This window comes from Cavia porcellus, unplaced genomic scaffold (genome assembly GCF_034190915.1).
Source record: "Cavia porcellus strain 051 isolate PalLab524CR breed Dunkin Hartley unplaced genomic scaffold, mCavPor4.1 scaffold_25, whole genome shotgun sequence".
Taxonomy (NCBI): Eukaryota; Metazoa; Chordata; class Mammalia; order Rodentia; family Caviidae; genus Cavia; species Cavia porcellus.
In genome coordinates, this window is record NW_026947508.1 from 1,489,511 (window position 1) to 1,509,891 (window position 20,381).

General features: G+C 58.3%; 1 protein-coding gene and 1 long non-coding RNA gene across 4 annotated transcripts in view; one reads left to right on the plus strand and one right to left on the minus strand.

Moving 5' to 3' along the window:
• The window catches only part of Prdm16 (PR/SET domain 16), a 266,107-nt gene that overhangs the window by 134,300 nt on the left and 111,426 nt on the right, over window positions 1–20,381 (plus strand). For all 3 annotated transcript variants that reach the window (XM_063235342.1, XM_063235343.1, XM_063235341.1), the window contains exon 3: window positions 2,241–2,291. In XM_063235342.1, the coding sequence (XP_063091412.1) occupies window positions 2,241–2,291 (51 nt within the window). The remainder of the gene's footprint in view (window positions 1–2,240; window positions 2,292–20,381) is intronic.
• LOC134472868 (uncharacterized) lies at window positions 6,148–8,792 on the minus strand. The gene is made up of 3 exons (XR_010042845.1): window positions 8,469–8,792; window positions 7,783–7,911; window positions 6,148–7,039 (listed from the first exon to the last, which is right to left on the minus strand). It is a non-coding gene; the product is annotated as an uncharacterized LOC134472868 (long non-coding RNA).

A 20,381-nucleotide genomic window follows, 5' to 3' on the forward strand; every position in this document is an offset into this window, starting at 1 on the left:
TCTCTGTGTCCAGCCAACAATGGGTCTGAGAGTAGGTAGGAGCCATCACCCTCCACCCTACCCAGCCATGCCCCGGCCTCCTATGGAGGGCAGTTGTTGTGGTCACCTGCAGCCCGAGGTCTGTGGGGCACAAATGTCCCTTTGGCTGAGCATTGAGAGAGTCAGGAGTTGGGTGTGAAGACCCACACTGTCTGCAGAGCAGCCACTCCCACTGCCAGACGCCAACTGACTCTCAAGGACGCCTCTCTTCTGCTGGACGCTGACCAGGGCTCCAGGACACTTCTCCTGCAGACTTGGGCATGGGGGTTCCTAGCTGAGTCAGGCATGGTTATGTGGGCCTCCTGAATGCAGGTCACAGCACCCCACGGGGCCAGGCTGCAAGAAGGACACGCCTGCTGGGATCCTGCATCACAGGGACAGGCGGCTTCCATGTGTCCTCAGAAAAGGGCCTGGCTCCTTCCAGGACCCAGAGCAGCCTGGCCATTTTTCTTTCTCCCCAAGGCCAAGGCCCAGCTCCAACTCCTCACGTCCTCTCATCTACTCCTGGCCTCAACCCGCAGTAGCTGGCACCATGCATGGAGAGGGGCGTATTTCCAGGATGCAGCCTCTGGAGTCTTCAGAGAAGATGGATCCCACTTTTGCCCTTCTGGCATCTGGCTTGGGCCCCTTCAGCTTGTGGGCATCCCCAACCCCATCAACCATGGGAACTTAAGAAATATTCGCCTCGGTTGGGCACCGTGGCGTGGGATTTTCCTGAAGTCCGGGAGATGCATCACAGTCTCCATCTCATGCCCTGATGCTGGGCTGCCCTTCCTGGGCCTGGACCAGGGCTGAGAGCAGACAGAGGGAAGGAGAGACACAGCCTCTCCCTCTGAGGCTGGCATGACACACGTGCTGGGCCGGCAGAGCAGCTGTGTGCAAGCCGGGTCGGTGGGTTCTCAGGAGAAGAGACTTTCCTGGGTCTCCTTCTTGGCCTTCACCTTCCTCTGTCTCTTTTTTTTTTTCCCTTGCTGCCACTTTCCAAACCACAGTCAGAATCTATTAAAAGAAACGTAAAATCTCCAATCGGTTAGAATTCTCAGCGTTTAGAAACACGACCTGTTGTTGTGACAGCTGGGCTGGCGCATGAGCCTGCGTGCTGGATGCAGCACCTGGGTCCTCGTACCTCGGCTGCATGGGCATCGGCAGTGCCAGGGTGGACTCTGAGGGAGGAGGAGGAGGAGTCCCTGCGCCGGACGCTATCTGCCATGCATTACTCCGGTGCTGGTTTTGTCTGGGTGCTCCTCTAACAGAAACAGTGTGATGCGAATTTGTCAGTTCGCTTAGTTGGGAAACCGCACTGGGGCAGCCACGGACACACCCTCTCTGGAGTGCAGCATGGTGGGTTTTATAAGGCAAGAGGCTGCATCCCTGCAAGGTCGAGCTCCAAGCCGGCACTGGGCTGAGAGAAAGGTCTGGGAGGCGGCACTTGTTCTCATGGCCTTGTCTGTGAGCAGGATGGAGGGCCAAGCTCCCATGCCACCCACGGTCGCAGTTAGGTGAGAAGAGGGTGCTTTGTGATTTGGGGAATGGCAGCTCCTGCCTTAGCCTGGTCTCCCTGGACTGGAGAAGTTCCCTCCAACACCTGGCCCGGTCCTCCTCTCAGGACGCAGGATGCCACCGAGGAATGGGCTCCAGCACTGCTGCCTTTGAGCTGCTGGCCAAGGAGGAAGCAGAGGTGGGAGGGCGACCCTGGCCCTCTCTCCTGTCTCCCCCAGGTCTGCCTCCTGAGCCTGGCTTGACTCTTGGGGCTCCCCAGAGCGCTGCCTCCTGAACCAGGCTGGGGCACCTGGGGCAGGGACCACAAGGTCCTCCTCACTCCAAGCTGGACAGACAGGCAGTCATCTTTCTGGGTAAACTGCTGGTTGTAGGAGACCCTGGTGGTGTGAGAGCAGACTTCCCTCCCCTGTCCTTATGTTTTGCCCCATGGGTCCCCACTGGTTACTGAAGGGCGAGTGAGGACCCAGCAAAGGCCCAGGATATCATTCCCAGGGTTCACAGCCCTGGGACTCTCAAGAGTCCTCTGACATGGAGCACCTCTGCCAGAGTAAAGGGCGGGTCCCAGTTAACACCTGCTACAGAGAAGTTGTGGGTCTCCCCTTGCTACGGAGAGGACTTCTGAGCTGCCCCGGTGTCCATAACCTCTGCAGCTTGAGGAGGAAACTCAAGAACTAACAGCCCCTCTCACGATTGTTTTGCAGCCAATGCTGACAGATACGGAGGTGTCGTCCCAGGAAGGCTGCATCAAGAAGGTAGGCGATCTCCTGCGGGCCCCCAGGGCCATTCTTGTCTCTGGTTGGGTTACCTCATCATTTCCGTCCTCCCAACTTGCGAATTGTGTCACTTGTGTGCGTCTCAGCATGCGGGAGCAGGATGCTCTCCAAGAATGGTGATCCAGAAGGAGTTAGGAGGGTGCTTATTTTCACTGTGTAAGCGGTGGAGGTCACTCCACGGGGCACCCCGAGGCTTAACAACACAGAAGAACCCCGTACCTCTGGGAATGCGTTAGGCCGTGCATGCACACGGAAACTAAATAAACACAGGCTGTGTTTATTTAACTATCTTCACTGGATCCCCCCATGAACGGACGGGGAGGAACCGTGGGCTGTAGATTCAGCAGAGCCTCTTGCTGCACTCAGAGCTCCCAAAGAGGGCTCAAGCATTGCTGTAAATAAGCAACCCATTAGGGAAAGAAAAAGTGTCAGCGTGGCATTCTCTGCTCCTCTGCAGACTGATGACAGGTAATAGCTGGTTGGCAAACACAGGATCTGAGATCCTGAGAAAGAAGACGGCAGAGAGAGGCATGCACGGCTCTGGAGAGCGTGTGTGGGCCATGCACACTTGTCTGTGCACACCTGTGCGTGCACACTCCGAGCAGACCCCAGAAGAGGGCCTGATCCTCATTCACCTCCCAAACCCTGCACCTCCGAGGCGGAGCTCAGAGTGTGTCAGCTGCAGCATGCAGCGCACCTGGTGCTTGGGGCTCTGGTAAAATTAAACTAACAGCCCATCTCAAGCAGGTCTGTTCCCAAGCAGGATAAAATGCAGAGAGGCCCCCACAGGTACCCCATCAGGGTGCACCCCACCATGTGCACCCCACCAGGCAGCACTAGGAGCTCAGCCTGGGCTGCAGGTCCAGCGGATTCTGCAACATAGAATCTGTGCCTGGGACCCAGCAGTCCCCGAGAACAGAAAAGCCCAGCCTCACAGCCTCTGCCCAGTCCCCATCAGTGCTGACTGGTACAAGCACTTCTACAAGCACTTCTGCTCCGTCCTGCGTATCCTGTCACCACAGGCTGTGTGGCCTCAGAGGGGCCCCCCAGGGGACAAGAACTCGGTCCTCACTGCCAGAAGAGACCTGGGCTCTTCTTTTCTTCAAGTGACTGTGCCATGGCTCGAATTCCCAGTGTTCTTTCCCTCTCTCTCTGCTTTCCTGCCTCTTTGAATGCACTGGAATTTTCTCTGAGGATATAAGGTGGCCAGAGGCAGGAAGCAGTATTTCTGTTTCCCAAAGGACTGTGTTTTGGCTTCCCTGGGGAAGTGGTCTGCAGCCTGCGACCCCAGTCCCACGCCTTGTGGAAGGGGAGGAAACCCTGGCCTTCCCGCTGCAAAATGGCAGCTGGGCAGGGCGACATTCAGAGCCGGGCTTGCTGTTTCTCTTGGACGTGTCTCGGAGGTGGTCGGGTGGGATTCACAGGGGAGAGGGAGGCCAGGTGGGCACCAGGACGGTCAGTGTGGGTGCGGATCACGGCAGGAGGTCAGAAGGTCAAGTCTGCCGTGAAAGGCGGAGACAAGGCAAGTGCCGGCCGCTTCTGAACCTGAATAAGACAGGAAAAGTGACCGTGGTTACTGTCCCCTCTGCCGCTCTTCATCGGTAAATGGTAGGCACATGAGTCACCTATGGCCCAAGGTCACCTTGAGAGCTCACAATAGGGACATGGGGTGCCTCGGCCCCAGTGACCCACTCACAGTTCCCAAATGGGGTGCGTAGGAGGGCGTCTTCACCAAATGCAGGTTGGGGTGGCATGGAACAGACATGGCCTCCTGGAGGCCGGAGCAAGAGGCGGGCAGAGAGGACCAGGCAGCAATCCTGACCAAGCGGCCCCTGACTCCTCCCAGCCTCTCTCAACACTGCCCCACGGTAGGAGCTGGGGGTCCGGGGTTCTCACCCCCACTCTCCCCAGGGCACACCACGGGCTGGAACCCCACTGTCTCTCAGCCTCCAGCTGAGCTGGTAGCAGCCGTGTTTGGGGCACTGGTGTCTGCCCAGGTCCCTGGCGGGATGATCAGAACCTAAAGCTGCTGCTCAGGTCAGGACCCGGGCAGCCAGACTTGGAGAGGGCAGGGGACCCGAGCGAGGAGATTCAGTTCATGGGCAGAGAGGTCACTTGTCAGGACCAGAGATAAGGCACCTGGCCTCGTTTCCTCGCCGCAGGCAGGGCCTGTCCCATGTCTAGATGCTCTAGCTTAGTGCTGTTGGGGGCCCGGTGAACAACTAGCAGGCGGTCACTGCCCTGACACCTCACGTATGCGCTCCTATGCTGCTGTCAGGATGACTTTAGTGACTTCCTGGTGTGTTGGTTTTATAGTTGGGGCACCCAAAGATGGGCACAGTTTGTATTAAAAATGCAATGGGGAAGCGTGGGGACTGGGAAGCCTTGGTTGTGACCTTGGGCTGCTGGCATCTCGGCTTCCGCTCATCCACCTTGGGGAGGACTCTGCCTCCTGTCTGCCGTCTGCTTTGTGATATGTAACAGTTCGTACCAACAGGGGCTTCACACTGGGACGGGAACAGCGGTGACATGTTCCGAGGAAATCGCCGTTCCCAATTTTGTAAGACTCGAAGAGCAGCTTGCGGAGTGCAGGCCCAGGGAGGGTGGCTCAGGGCTCTCCGCAGCCCTGGGTATGAACCCCAGACTCCATGGAGGCGGGGCCTGCGCCCGGGGCCGGGGTCTCCTTCTGAGCAACAGCAGCCGCAGCCTGTGAACCGTGCCTGCAAGACCCCGCCCCAGAAGGGGTGGGGCTCCCGCGTGTCCACCCCTCGTGCGCCCTTTTGTTCCCTCCCATCCCCTCAATCCTCCAGTGAGGGTCCCCTGGTTCCTGCTCGTCCCTGGTCTGCGTCCCCCAGCTTCCGCCCTGCTCTCCAGTTCCCCGCGGCCCCGCGTGCGCCCAGGGCGCGTGGAGCGCGTCCCCAAAGTCCCCTGTGCGCGCCGGCCGTGCGCCGCTGGGCTGGACCTCTGCGCCTGCCCCTGGCCACCTTCTATTGAGGCTCTGTTTACCTAGGGGGAAACCCGGGGTCCCGGAGAGCAAACATCTGCGGGAGATAATCAAGCCAGCCGTCCATCCATCACCCTGGCTCCCTGGAGAGCGCGCCGGGCCCGTAATAAAAAGGCCGGGCGAAGAGGCTTTGGGGACAAATAAAGAGCCGTGTTAAGGGCTCGCTCGCGGAAAATGGATGGAAGACATTATTAAGGCTCAATGGCCGTCTTATCAAAATCCAATAGGATAGACATTTGGCAAAAGGCTTAAATTTATTCTTTGACTTTCCGGAGGGCTTGAATTTATCCGTTAACAAGAGTGTAGTCCGCCGGGGAGATGCTATCAGCTGAAGGAATTCTGATTCAATCTCTTTGGCGATATGAAAAGGGGACACGGCCCCCCGGCCTCCGCCTTTGTCCTACTCTATCTTGTTTTCTTTCACCGACTTTAAAAGGAAGGACGCGTTAATACAGTGCGACGGGGGAGCGCTGGCCCAAGGAAGTGCCCTTGCTCTTTGTATTTTTATTTTCTCCCTTTCTCCACTCCTCCTCCAATAAATGGGGATTTGCTCCTCAGGAGAAGGACTGGGACCTGGAGCAGAGGTGCCTCTTGCGAAGCCCTCAGGGTAGAGGCGGGAGACCCCAAAGGAGTGGAAAATAAATTGAGCTAAGTAAGAGTCCCACCGTGGAAGGGAGGACCCGATGGGTTCATAAATCTCTCCCCATTATCATTGCACGCAAAATGCTACAGGTCATAAAAGTCATCTGATAGCCCCGCCTGGAGGGGTCCGAGTGGAGTGATTGGTTGATAATTAGTGAAATGATTATGTGGATGTTAGACTCCCGGCCTGTCCCACTGGGCTGTTGTGTGGCCGGGAGGCATGCCTCTGGTAACAGGAAGCTTAGGGGGCGCCTGGGTCCCTTCCTGGGGACCCGGAGCTAATGAAGGATGACCAGAGCCAGGGCGAAGGGCTCAGCATGCTCCGAGAAGTGGGAGCAGAGACGGGCGGGCCACTGCCAAGTGTCCCTTTGTGCAGCAATTACTCAGAGGCCACACACCCCGAGGTCTGCACAGGCCACATCCTCATGGTGGCAGGGGCTTGGCCCTTGGCTGGCAAGAGCTCTGTGTGGCACTGCATACCCGGGGGTTGGTCCTGGGTCTCTCTGCCGATGCCTTTTCTGTTTGTATGGTTTCCTCCGGGGGAAGCAGAGGTGTTTTCTATGTGGCTGGAGCCCGAGGAGGGAGGGCAGACAATGTGGTAGGAATAAGAAAGGCAGAGACCCAGGAGGAGGAGGTGTGGCACTGCCCCGTGGGGTGGCCACAGGTACTCACAGTGCAGAGTGGGGAGGGCTCTGTGGCCACCTTAGCTTGGCGACCTCGAGCACTGTGCCTCTGAGGGGAGTCTGCGAAATCCCTGGTTGCCCCTGCCAGCCTGCCCCCTGCACTGAGCACCCACGGTGCACGGTAACTAAACTGCCATTTCTCTACAACGCTCTTTATTACCAGAAGGGAGGGGAAAAAATACACCACAGTCCCTAACCTAAGAAATTAATTTGCATGTGGGATCAGTTATGTCTTTATGAAATCAAAGTGTGTTTAGCTGCCCCGAGACAGCCCTGAGTTGATTTTGATAATCTCAGGCTGAATGGACTCGTCCCCTCGCAGTAAGCCGGGCACAAAAGGCTGGACAGGGGCTGAAAGCCCTTCGCCGACATGTCTCTCTTTCCATTGTTCGGAGCTGCTGATAAAAGAACCGGGAGTCCATTAATTCAGTGAATGAACATATAGTAAAGTCAGTCCCCTCTTGAGAACAATAATGTTGAGGTCAGCTCTGGTTACCATGGAAACTAAGTACTCCTAAGAAGTTTGCATCCTTGATTTTGCTGAATCAAAGGCTGCAAAGCAGAGAGGTGTAACTCGGCCAAGACAGCAGAAAGTCGGGCGAGCACCACCTCCCAGGCTCCCTTCCAGAGGCCCTGGGACCCCCCCTCACTGGTGGGGGGCAGCCTGGTTGGTATCTGGCTCCTCCCACCCTTCTCCTCCTCCTCCGGGGATGGAGGATGGCTTGTCACAGCGGCTATCATCCTCACTCATCCTGAACAGTGGCTTCCAGGCTTGGCACAGGGGCAAAAATCAGGTGCAGGGAGGGGCCCTCGTGGAAGCTCGGTGGCCTCTCCAGAGGCCCCCACCCTGATGGACTCTGACCTCCGCCCGGAAGCACCTGAACTGGCCTCCCAGGCAGGGCTCTGTGGCTCCTTCACCAGCTGATAAGGGTTACTAATGAGGTAGCCTGGCGGGGTGAGTTATGGGTTGCCCTGGGCTGGGGAGGACTTTATAAATGTAACCCTGCTGCCTCCCATCTTCTGAATTGAGCTGGTGCCGCCCACCCCCGCCCCCACCTGAGGAGCCCTTAAATCAGTTTAAACCATCAGATTAGGCCGGGAGAGGTGCAGTTAATTAATTTCCTGCACAGTAATTTATTACCTGCTGCTGTTGGTGTTGTCTCCAGGGCCCAGCACAGCAGACAGCGGGAAGCTGGGGCTCCGCTGTGCTGCAGAGGCCTGGAGGGACAGGAGCTCAGGCAGGCAGAGGGACATCTTTCTCTGTGGCTTTCTGTGAGAAGCAGAGGAGGTCAGCTTCCTCCATACCCAGAGGTCCTGTGTGAAAGCTGGAAAGGCCTCAGGGTGCAGCCAGGGAGGAGGCTGGGGAGGGGCACACTCTCTGGGGGGCTCCTGGCTCCCAAGAGCAGGTGGCATTAGGGACCTCTTTCTGCCCTGCTGACAGAAGACAAACCCTGGCCCTTTCCTGGGATACATGGAATGGGCCACCTGTGTCACTCCGCAGCTCAGCAGAGAGGTGGCTCTTTTCCCAGAGGCCAGGAGGCAGCCAGCCCATCACCGCCTCCCTGAGCTGGTTCTGCTTAGAACAGTGTGGCCCTTGGCCTTGAACTCCTATCCTGCCTCATGCCTCTCTGCCAAATGGAAGGTGACTGTGGGCCCCGTGTGGTCTGAAGATTGAGTAGTGGAGGAGGACGCTGAGGGCAGAGCCTGGGGCAGGGAAGTGTGTGGTAAGGGTGGTGGCCGCCACTGGCTGGGCGTGGGAACTGGGGGACCAGTGTCACCCATGATGGCCTTGGCAGCTAGAATGAGGCACCTCTGGTGGACACTCACACCCTGTCACAGCCCCGAAGAGGTCGAAGTGCGCGGCTCAAACTGTCAGGTGCCTGGGGCCCATGCTGGTCTCCAAGTCCTGTCACCCGGCAGCCTGCAGGGGGCGCTGGGGAAGCCTGGCCAGAGCAGGATACCTCTTAGCACCCCCCCCCCTTCTTGGGATTTATTGGCTACATTATCGGCTTTATAGGAGCCAGATGGAGGCGTCAATAAGCTGGGCCGCAGTCTTCAGGTGGGTGCAATATCTAGTTAATTAAACCGTGCTGCGCTATTAGGAGAGAAATATATATCAGCCCCGAGGGCCATGGGCCTCTTCTGCTCTGCGCTCACACCCTGGCCTCGGCAGAGTCCAGCGGCACTGCACTGGGCTGGTTCTGTCCTAAAGTGCCACCGAGGCTCCCAGAGCATCTGCTGTGTCTCCTTGGCATGGCCATGCCATCGCAGCCGTGAGGGCCAGGCTGGTCCTATGCAGACAGGTGTCCCAGGAGCACAGGTGCCTCTGCAGGGAGAGAACAGCAGTTGCACTAGGGGTCCAGGGGCCTGGTCGTGCTGAGCCCCCTCTGGGCCCAGGGTCCTGGGAGTGGTTCTATAAGTGAGGTGCCAAAAGGACCTGGGCACACTTCCCCTCACAGTACAGGCTGTTGGTCCCAGCCCTGGGTGCCAGGTCCAAGATCTCAGCTGGTGTCTCCCCATCCACGTCCCCCAGAACCATGCAGCTCAGAGCCTGAGGGCAGCACCTGCTATGGACACAGCCTGGGGAGGTCCTGGACAGGTAGGAGGAAGGGCCTCTCTAGGAGGAAGGGCGTTGTGGGAGGCTATGTCCTTCCCTGAGAAGCCACTGTTGTTCGAGAGCCTCACACCCCAGGCTGTGGATAATGGTCAGTGGGCAGGTCCCCAGGGAAGGTGCAGCCCCACCATCACCTGGGCAGGGCTCCCCCTTTCAGGTTTTTGTACCTGCTGCTGACACCGCAGGATGTGCCAGGTCCCCGCCTGCCCTGGCCACTGCCATGTGTTCTGGGCCTGTGGCTGGCTGGGCTTTGCCCTCTGCCTCGGCCAAGGGTGCCTGGAAGGAAACTGTGAAGGGCCAGGAGCAGAAGCAGAGGAGTGCCCATGGGGGCCGCTGGGTTCTGCCCCCAACCCTATGAGACCTTTGCCACCAAACCCTGGCACCTCATGTCCAATACTTGGCAGCCCCAAGTCTGTGCCATGCTTATCAGGCATTTGCCATGTGCCACATATACCCCGGCATCCCACGCAGGCATCACTGCCCCACTGTACTGGAAAGAAAACAGGAATCGGGTGGGTCAGGGTTTGAGGCAGCACTGAGAAGGGGAGGAGACCCTTTGTGGATGCCCTTGAATGCCAGGTGATGTTGCTGCACACACAGGGCTTCATGAGGCACAGCTGAGAACAGAGAAGGGCAAACCCGGGTCAACAGATGTATTTGTCAGCTCTTGCAGTGATGGTGCTGGGTAACAAATCACCCTTGGATGGCTGTCTCTTCCTCAGATGGAGGCTGTGGCCTTGGCCCAAAGCTTCAAGGAAGAGGCAGCCATCCAGAGCTGCCAGGCATGCTCAGGGTGCCCAGGGCCCTTTGCCAAGAGGGAGCTGGCAGAGAAAGCATCAGACAGAGGCTGAAGAGCAGGCTGGAGTGCCTCCTTGCCCCATGCTGACTAATGGGCAGCCTGGTTAACCAGCAGAGGTTAATCAGCCCTGCTCGGGCCCTCAAGAGTGGGGTTTAGATAACCCAGGGTTTAAAAGAGTATGGCAATCTAGCCACAAAGGGTAAGAAGACAGAAAAAAAGCCGGGAGCCCTAAGTGCACGTTGCTAAGTGAGAGACGCCGATCTAAAGCGATGCGCACTGCGTGATTCCAAGGCTGACATTCAGGGAGAGGCAGGGGAAAGATCAGGCCAGGGAGGGAGGACAGACCGCGGAACTGGGCGGGGAGATGCCTTGCAATGTGTCATCTCAGAGACCAGCCTTGGGGCCTTTGTCCAAACCCCTAGAATGGACAACTCAGACTCCAGGACTTTGGTTAATGGCAGCGTTTCAGTGTCGGGTCATCCTCCTGACACAGTAACCCTCTAATTGCTACAATGTGTCCAGCTGAGAGTCTGCACAGCGAGGTGGGAGGAGGAGGAGGAATCCGGGGGCTCTGTGGCTTACATTTGGTTTTCCATAAATTCAATTTTTTTCCCTAAAAAGTAAAGTCTTATTGTAAAAAGAAGTTTTTCACGCAGTAGTATGTACACACACACACACCCCTTATGAAAGACACCACGCTTAATAAAGATACGCAGGTGTGAGCAGGCTGGGAACACACAGCCATGACGGTGACTTCTTGGTGACAGTGCAGCTTGTTTGCACATCTTAGTTTTGGGGGTGTTTTGCTTGTTGATGTTGTTGGTCGCAAACCTGTTACCATGCATGACTTACCACACAGCCATCATCTGGGACTTGTGGGGTTCAGAAGCGTGCAGTCCAGGTTGCTGGCCTTTATGTGGGGCCACTGGTCCAAGTGACCCAGGTGTCTGGCTCTGATCAAAATGGATAGTGAGTGTCCACATTGCCAGCACCCGCCCCGCCCATCCACCCGCCAAGCGCCCTCGGCACACTGGCTCATTTCTAGCCGCTCTCTGAGGCAGCGCTGGAAGCCCTCTTTGGTGAGGTCTCTATGAGGTCCGATCAAAAACACAGTGAGCACTGTGACAGGGCGGGCTGGTGAGGATGGCCGCGAGTCCTCCTCTCCTCTTCACTGCATCTGGCTTTGCCCACAGTGCAGGGCCAGGGAGGCACCAGGAAAGCCAAGCTTTCTGAGTCTACGTGGGTCAGGGAGGCAGCCACCACAGTGCAACTAAAGCCAGGAAGAGGGCTCCCTAACCTGCCTCAGCAAGTGACAGGGCGCTGGGGTGAGGGTGTTTGAAAGGAGGCCTGGAGGAGGCTTAGTCACAGTGTCTTTCACTGCGATGAGTTATTTTGAACTTAAACATTCACTGTGCTTTCCAGTCGCGTGCCTGGTGTTGGGGTTGCGTGGACAGAGCGTTCCGGCCACGTCTGAGGGAAGCTTACTACTGTGTGTCCCTCTAGGCCAGGTGGCTGTGGCTGGTGTGACGTCCGAAGGGCTCTGGGTCCCCTGCAGCAGGAGCTCCAGAGGGACTCTGAAGTGGTCACCATGCGCTGCCATGCCCACCTCGCCCCCGTGCCAGGCTCACAGGAAAGACAACTTTTGGCTCTTTTAAGCCCCTGAGATTTGGACACCACACACTCGCCCTGACAGATGCCCTGAAGGAAGTCCTTGCGTTTTGTCCAGCTCTGCGGAGCCTAACAACCTCCTCCCTCCCTTCTTTCACCCCGTAAACACGTGCTTTGTACACACCTCGTGTGGGGAAAGCTATCTGGGTGCTGGAGACTCGAGGTAGAATTCTGCAACGTCTCGGGCCCTGCGGAAGCCGGAATTCTGCTGAGCCTGTCACTGCGGACCTTTATTCTTTATGGTCCTGACTCCCTGGAGCCCTCAGCTGCAGCATTCCAAGGCAGACACTCTGCGGAGAGGGAGCCTGTTTCCGAGACCCTCTGTGCTTCGGGCTTGGCAGGGGGGGAGTGTCCAGCATGCTGCAGTGGACACAGTGATGTCCCTGGCTGCCAGAGATGCCCTGGAGACCCTCTGGCGGGCACCCCTTCTTACCCTGTCGGACACTAGGAACCTCGAGGATAACAAATTGATTTGGGCCGGAAAAAGTAGGGTTCTTAGCAGGTTCCGTGTGAGTGTGCCGGGTTCTTATCTTGCTTCGTAATGCTCCCTTCTTGGACTAAAGCCCTCTGTGGGCTTGGCCTCTTGGTATGCTAACAGGATCTGCTCTCCCCCACACTCACGTCCATCAGCCGGCCGTGCTGGTGAGCGGTTTCTTCTCACCAGTCAGCAAGATGTTTCTCCAGTGTGCAGTTGACAGATGAAGTAATCAGGGCAAGACACATTATTTCCCGTTGCAGCCTTGCCTCTTATTTCTGAGCAATGGCCGCCGCTCGGAGGATTAGCTACAGAAATGTTTGCGTTGCCGGGGACGGAAAACGACCACATAAAAAAGGGTCTGGGGTGGCGTTCATCACGGATCAGCTGGAGCGAGGCGGGAGAGGGGAAGACAAAACCACCCCGGGGCGGCCGAGGCGGCCGCGCACGCAATGCCCAGCGCCGTGCGCACAGCGCCCACTGCCGCGGCCAGGCCGCAGCTTCCTTCTCGCCTTCCAGACGCAGGCTCTGGGTTACCAGGGCCCCAGAAGGGCAGATAATTATCGGAAGAGAATCTGAAGCGTGGGCACCCCAGAGAGCTGCAAAAATAAAATGAGGAGGAGGAATTTTGAATAGATTTCCTCCCTTTGTGTTTCTGTTTTGGACAAGCAGTGCGGAGGGAGGAGAGAAAGGGAACTGGAGGATGGAGAAAAACATCGCAGACCTCAGGGGGGCTGGTGGTGGGCTGCCCGGGTGGGGCAGAGCTGTGGACGCGGGACATCTTTTTCCCGTGTCTGCCCGTGTGTAGTCCCCCGGGGCTCCAGTGTACCTGCTGCTCACCAAAAGGAGGGTCCCGCAGGCCAGAAGGAGAAAGTTCTGGACCGGGATTGTGTCAGGAGCTCTGGTGGGGCCGGCCAAGAGGGGACACAGTCAGGGCCAACACGGGGTGGCATTGCCTGGTGACTTCACGACTTCGTTTGCAAAGAGAGACCAAAGGGTAGGTCTAAGGCCAGGAGGCAGAGGCCACGCTGCCTGGTCACAGAGGCAAGGGCCTTGGGTTACATCTGGACTTGCCAGGCCCCTGTACAAGGCGACTGTAGCCTCCTTCTCCCCAACTTCTGTCCACAAGAAAGCCACAGTGTGGGCAGGTACACTTCCTTCATGGCCACCCAGCTCCCCACCCCTGAAGACTCCGCCTCAGAGGGCAAGGGGTGGGCAGGACAGGACAGCCAGCAGCCCTCACCTTCAGGGTCCCAAACCCAAGTGGGGGACCCTGTGTGAGCCTCCAGCCTGGGCCTAGCTTGCATCTCCCCTCCTCTCCTTGGCTCTCAGCAGCCACTGAGCTGTGACTCTGGCCCCCAACCCAGAGTTCTCATTCAACACCAGCTGTCATTAGTAAACTTCCGGCCTCCAGAGGGTCACTGGGGTGCTCCTCACAGCTCAGTCCCTTTCTGGGCTCCTGGACTCCAGCATCACAGGTCGTTTGGGCTTCTCTAGAGCCACCCACCCCACATGGATTCCATCCCAGGAAATATGACTTGGCTCCTGGACCTTGCCAAGCCCCTTTCATTCCCAGGGTGGAACAACTCAAACAGGCCAAGATAACCTGGACGGGAGGGCCCCGCAGTCTCCCCAGGGAGGGTGGCCAAGATAACCTGGACGGGAGGGCCCCGCAGTCTCCCCAGGGAGGGTGGCCAAGATAACCTGGACTGGAGGGCCCCGCAGTCTCCCCAGGGAGGGTGGCCAAGATAACCTGGACGGGAGGGCCCCGCAGTCTCCCCCAGGGAGGGTGGCCAAGATAACCTGGACTGGAGGGCCCCGCAGTCTCCCCCAGGGAGGGTGGCCTGAGCAGTTCTGGGAGCAGCTGTGGTTTGGGAACCAGGCCCCTTTAGCAGTTTCCTGGGCACATGCTGTTTGCTTAGCTGTAATCCACAGACCCAAAAAGCCACGCGGCTCTCTTCCTCTGCAGATGCAAACCTTAGGAGTGGCCACCCCAGGGTTTTGGACAAGCAGTGCAGAGAGCACGAGCTACAGCATGGCCAGCACTGTAAGATAGCGGCACGGTTATCCTCCGGGCAGGGTAGGATCAAGGCCGGAGACCAGAGTGGAGAGTGGTGAAGGCGGCGGTGACAGTGATGGTGATGGTGATGGAGACTGATGATGGTGATGGAGATGGAGATGGTACTGGTGATGACAGGGACCATGATGATGGTGGTGATGAGGATGGTGAAAATGGTGATGGTGACCATGAAGATGAAGGTGACAATGACAGCGATGGCCGTGCACCCTAGAGGTCCTGTCCAGATGTAGTCATGCCCTGAGGATCTAAGGATCCAGGAGCAGCTGTCCCCAGAGGAGCAAGAGACCACGGAAGCTCCAGTTCTGGCTCCAGTCCCCACTGCGGGGACCTGGGTCAAGTCTCTTAGCGTCTCCTCCCTGGTGGAACAGGCAGCCTCTCTGTACCCAGCAGCGGCTCTGGGATTTGGAGAGCTCGGGAGAGAAGGCCCAGCGCTGTGCTGGAGAGCGAACCTCTCAAACACAGGGCATCAAGAAAAAACAACAGGAAGAGGTGGAAAGAGAACTCATAAAGGACCCTCACACCCTGGCCTTCCTAGGCAACCTCTCACGCAGAGAAGTGGGCCTGGGGGAGTTAATAAGAAATACAGGACTTCCTGTGAGATAGCAAGTGAATTGTGACCCGCGAATTACTTTTTCCTTTGAAAACTGATGTAGTCAGGTCAAAATATTTTTGCATTTCAAACACTTGAGTTCCTTTGTCCTTGAGGCTGACATGACTTGGTTTCCACGCAGCCTCACAATGCAGGGAAACATCTTTTCGCTGCCAGACAGCCCTTCCGATAAGCCAGCAGGGCCGGCGTGCGCCGCGAGAGCTGGGGGCGGTGAGAACACGGAGGCCTTTGCAAAGCCTGTTTGTGCGATGGCATGGCCGCTCGCCGCCTTTGCAGATAGGCCGCTGAGGATCCGAGCCTAGGCGCCAAGCACCCAGCCCTGTCTGTGCCCGCTGTGCAGGTGAGAACAGGAGGCACAGTGACCTCCCAGCGTGACAGTGGTAGAAGCCCCCGGGCAGGTCAGATGACCCTGGCTCCTGTTTGCACACTTATGTGGGTCCCAGGACTCTCAGGACCCAGAGCTGCTGGTCTCTGGAACTCTGCATGTTTCTGCCAACCATGGAAACTGGGGTGAGGGGCAGCACCCTACTTGCCAGGTGCCCGTCTGAAGAGAAACAAAGCAACCTGAGGAGCCCGAGCTGTTGGTTTCAGCAGAGCCCATACAGTTCACAGGTCGGCCCCAGCTGAGGTGCTGCCTGGGTCCCCCTGCCCTGAGGTGCCACACGGGCTGCTTCGGTGAGACACCGAGCAAGGAGGCAATGCCGACGCTAGAGACCATCGGGACCACAGATGCCAGGAGTGCCATCCGCAGTCAGGGTCTCCACACCCCACTGGCCCCAGCACAACCCCCTCACTGATACATCCTGACGGTGCGTAGTTCAGGGAGGTGTCGGGGTCCACACAGCCCTCTACCCCTGGGCATGAGTGCTGTGGCAAACCACAGAAGGAGTGGCCACTCACAGATGGAGATGCACCCTGGCAGGTGGATTGGATGCTCTGGGCACTGGCTTCTCTGGGCAAAGGGCCACATACCCTGAAGAGTCTCTCAGGCCTTGCTCGTGTGGCCGTGTCTTGTAGTGCCTCCCGCCCACACATGTCTGGTTGCCCAGGGACAGAGAAAGTCCATTTCAGTAGAGGGTCATGGCCACAGCCTTTCCCACCGAAGCCTGTGGCTGGCTGGCCCCGGGGTGGGAAATGAAAGCCTTCAGCGGAACTCGGGGACGTCCCGAGTGTGTAGTGCGCACTGCCCTCAGCTGCCCTCAGCTGCTGCCCGGCCACTCCAGTTGAGGCCACTTGCAGTGGGGAAAGCTGTTCCCCAGCTGGAGTCTGAGGTCTGAGCCCTTGCCATCTGCCACCCCGGATCCCTTGAAAAATCCAGCCACAGGCGGTGTTGTTGAGGGGACCAATGCTCAGACTGTTGCACTCTTCTGGGGAGCACCCTTAACCCCAGATGCGCACACCATGGACCCAAGCCCCCTGTGCTCCAAGTCCAGCTCATGCCACCTGGCTGACATGGCTCAGGCCAAGTCCTCTGGGTCAGAGCTGCATTTTTATCCCACAATCTCACCTCTTGCTCCAGGGTAGCCCGGAGAAGGTGGCACTGAAGGAAGATCTACCCGATGGCTTTGAAAAGATTCTGCATCCTGGCAGATGTCAAACCCAGTGGGAATGTGGCATTTGTTAGTTCAAGCAATGACTGTCTCCTGCTCAGTCCACCCCCTCACAGAGCCCCAGCCCTCTGGGGGCAAAGGACCGCGCTAGGCTGGCATGCAGCCTCCTGTCCTCCTCTGTGGTCCCCTCTGCTTGGGTTCATCGAGCACACATTATGCCTGACTCCAACTCCGATCGCTGGGTGCACAGCCGGACACTTGCACAGGGAGCCCTGACCCCTCAAAGAGGCAAAAGGCAGTGACTGCTTGGGGTGCAGAGGAAGGAAGAGGCCAAGGTGGGGCTGCGGGGCGGGCGCAGGTCAGGGGCCTCTTTGAGGGCAGGGATCAGGGGCACCTAAGGAAGACAGCCCTGAGGGCAATGCTGTGTCCCAGGGAGCGGGTAGCTAGCTGTCCAAGGCCTACCAGAACAGGGAGCCTCACCCACGCTGGGAGGGAGGGCCTCTGTGCATGTGGTAGGGAGCAGGCTGCAGGTGGCCCAGGGCAGGGACAGGAGGTGTCACTGCATGACTTGCACTAGAGGAAGAGGCAGGTGCTATGACCTGTGGCTCAGGGGCCACTTGGCAAGAGGAAAAAGCGTCACCCTTGGGAGAGGGAGGGAGTGACACTGACCAGAGAGACACCTCCTGGGCCTGGGGGCCCAAGTATCAGCCCAGGCTCCTGCTCAGGGTTCCTGGTCTGCCTTGGGAATTTGGGGTGGGGGAGGAGCTGCAGTGGGTCTGAGAGGAGATGGTGACCCCCACTGGGCAGATAGCATGGGTAGCATGGTGACGTGGTGACCAGTGCCCATCGAGGCCCTCAGGACAGGCTCCAGACCCGCGTCCTCCTGGACCCTTTACCACCACCCAATGGGGCCATACTGGCCTGGGAGGCAGAACCCTGTCCATCCCCCACAGGCAAGGCCACCCCGTCACTCTTTTCATTAAGTCCCATTGTCCTGCATGCAGCTGGGGAGACGCAGGGCTCACTGCTGAGTCAGCAGGGCCACAAGTGTGGTCATCGTCAGCGCATTTAATAACTGTGTTCTGCTTCGGAGCCACTGCTGCGCAAGTTCTGGACTGGGCTGGGCACTCTCCAGCTGGTAATGAGAAGTTAATCAAAGTGGGATTTTGTGCAACACTGGCCCTCTGACATCTTAATCTTTATTAAAGAGACGTAAACTTCCACGGCCCTGGAGGCCAGCCGGGTGCCTGGAGAGTGTTGGAGGTGGCTGTGGGTGGCAGTGCACCCCATCCACCAGAAGACAGCATGTGGAGCCCCTTCCCTCCCACTCATGTCCCTCCCCCGGGAGTCTGCCTGGCTGGTGGGCGCAGCCTGGTGCTCGCTGGACAGAAGCGAATGCATGTGCCATGCTGAGCAGCTGCTGCTGGGCTCGGGCAGCTGGGCCGTTGAGGACGGCATCCGGCCCCTGGCATCTCGCCCGTGGTGGGAGGCGCAGGCTGGCAGCCCCTGCTGTGCCTTTTCCAGACCTCCCACACCTTCGAGTGGAGGCCACGACCCACGTGCATCGTGGAGGCCATTCCGTGTCTCTTGATGTGAAAGTCCTCAGGCACACAGCTCCTCACACCAGAGTGACCACACGATGGCATCCAGCCTAGGCACAGTGCTTCCTCTCCTGCATCCAAAGTGTCCCTACCAGGCCCAAATGGACCTTGCCCCTGCTCCTGCCCTGGCAGCAGGGCCGGGAAGCACCAGCAGTCTCCCTCTGCCAGTCTGGCCATTCCCAGAGTGGACCCTGCAGTTCCTTGTGGGTGGTTGTGGCCTAGTGTTCTGCCCCCTCCTGCAGCTCAGCATGGGTCCCTGTTGTGGATGGACCACACCTCCTCTGTTCCCTTGCCACAGTAGGCCAGGGTCTCCCTCCTCGATATCTGTCATGCCCAGCGCTGGCAATAGGGCGCATCTAGTTCTCCTGGGAGGAGGAAACCTCGGGGTTGCCTGGCAGCTCCAGGGGTGCCCTGTGGATGGACAGCAGACTGACCCCTCCCAGGAGCCATGGAGATGAGTGAGCGAGGGCATCGCAGGGGCAGAGGCCAGGGGGACGCCCTCTGGAGGGAACTGAGCCTGTTAAGAGGTGGGAGTCCCCGCTTTTATGCCATTGTGTCCAGCTCTGCTCCAAGTGGGGAGGGGCTGCCTCAGTTTATAGCCAGTGTCAGTATAAACCAGCAGTCTGAGCTGACCTCGGAAGCCCTTGGGCTGTGTGATGCCCAAACCAACCATGGCCCACAATTGCACACACGTCTGCAGGCTGTGGGCGAGGCGGCCATGCTGCAGACCCACACTCGGGGGACGTGGCAGGAGGTACGGGTGGAAGGGCATCCATCATCGGCTAATCCACCGGGGAAGGAGAAGGGCAGGGTCTTTGTCAGTCTCCAAGCAATTAGGATAATTAAAAAAGAAAGCGTATTGGGTAAACATGCTCTGGGATTGTGACCCCTTAATTAACGGACTACGGGGAGAAATTACAGCAGTGGCAGGATAATTAACACGTGTGCTCACAGAAGAAGTGCAGCGGGGTGTGAGAGGACAGGACAGCCTCGGGGCAGAGTGGGAGAGGAGGATGAGTGGGCCCCTGCTGGGGACAGCCTAGGGGACAGGCGACCCCTGGCCCCGCCTCCCTGGCCAGGTGGGAGGAAGCTGCGCCTGCATTTCTAAAGTTGGCCTTAGAAACATCCTGCCTTCGAGGGTGCTGTGGTTGGCCCTGTGGAGGCTCGAGGGGGAGGCCCCCAGATGCCACCCCAGCCTGAGGGCCCCTGTGGTCCCAGAGCAGCCTGACTTTCCCTGAGCAGTGGAGGGGCTGTTGCAGACATCTGGCAGGCTAGGAATCCAACTGAGCTCTTGGCACCTGGTTTGCCCCAAGGCCCTGTGGCAGCCCTGATGTTGGGGACCTGCTTCAGGTGGTGCAAAGACCTGATTCTCCTGGCCCTGTGACTGAGTGCCCTTCTGAGAGTCCCGCCCACCAGCAAGGCGTTGTAAGTGCCGGGGAAGTCTTCCCAAGTTTCCTGGTCCTCAGGGAGCAGCCACAGGGCTGGAGCTCCCGTAGGCTCAGGGAGGAGGCTCCAGCGGGAGCAGGTGGCAGTGTCAGGGGCTTCCCACGCACCAGCAACATGGCACAGGGAGAAAGGGTTCATGGGGGCCTGTCTGGGGTCCTGGATGTCTGGAGGCCAGTGTTTAAAGCTCCAGAGACTCCTGAAGAAGGGACTAGCAGTTCTCCACGGGGAAGCTGTGAGGCTGCCTGGGCTAAGGTAGGGCCAGGTCTTCAAGGCATCATGGGCCTGGTCAGAGCCTTTGGAGCAGAGATCTGCACAGCCCTTCAGTTCTTCCTGGATGACCCTCCTCTTCTGGGCGGGACTGGGATTGCACAGCAGGAAACAGCTGGATAGAAAGTGACTCTTGGGCCCCCTCCCCAGCACACAGGGTAGGAGGCGTCCCCACCCACAATGTGCCCAGTGGCCACAGGCTGCCCCTGAGCCCAGGCAGCTGCACTGGGGCAGCTGGGGTCTGCACAAGGGTTGCACATGGGACAGAAAGATGGTACAAAACCTCCTCCCTAGTGACGGGAAGGAATCTCAAGTGGGAGGGCGCAGGAGGGGCAGGGCCGGTGGGAAGTAGGGCTCTTACCAGAGCTGGGCCACTCCTCGGGCCCTGCTTTGGGTCATCACCCAGCACCCAGAAGGACAAAGGCTGCTCTGCCCTTCAAGGCACTTTGCGGGGAGCAGGGGAGGAAGTGAGCCCCACCAGACGTGTGAGGGGTACTATCTTCCCATCATGTATGTGTTTTGGGTACAAGCATATGTGTACATGTGTGGAAGGGTGAGCATGTGTTTGTCGAGTGTAGGGGACACATGCATGTGAGTGTGTGGGCAGGTGCACCTGTGTAGAGTTCGGTA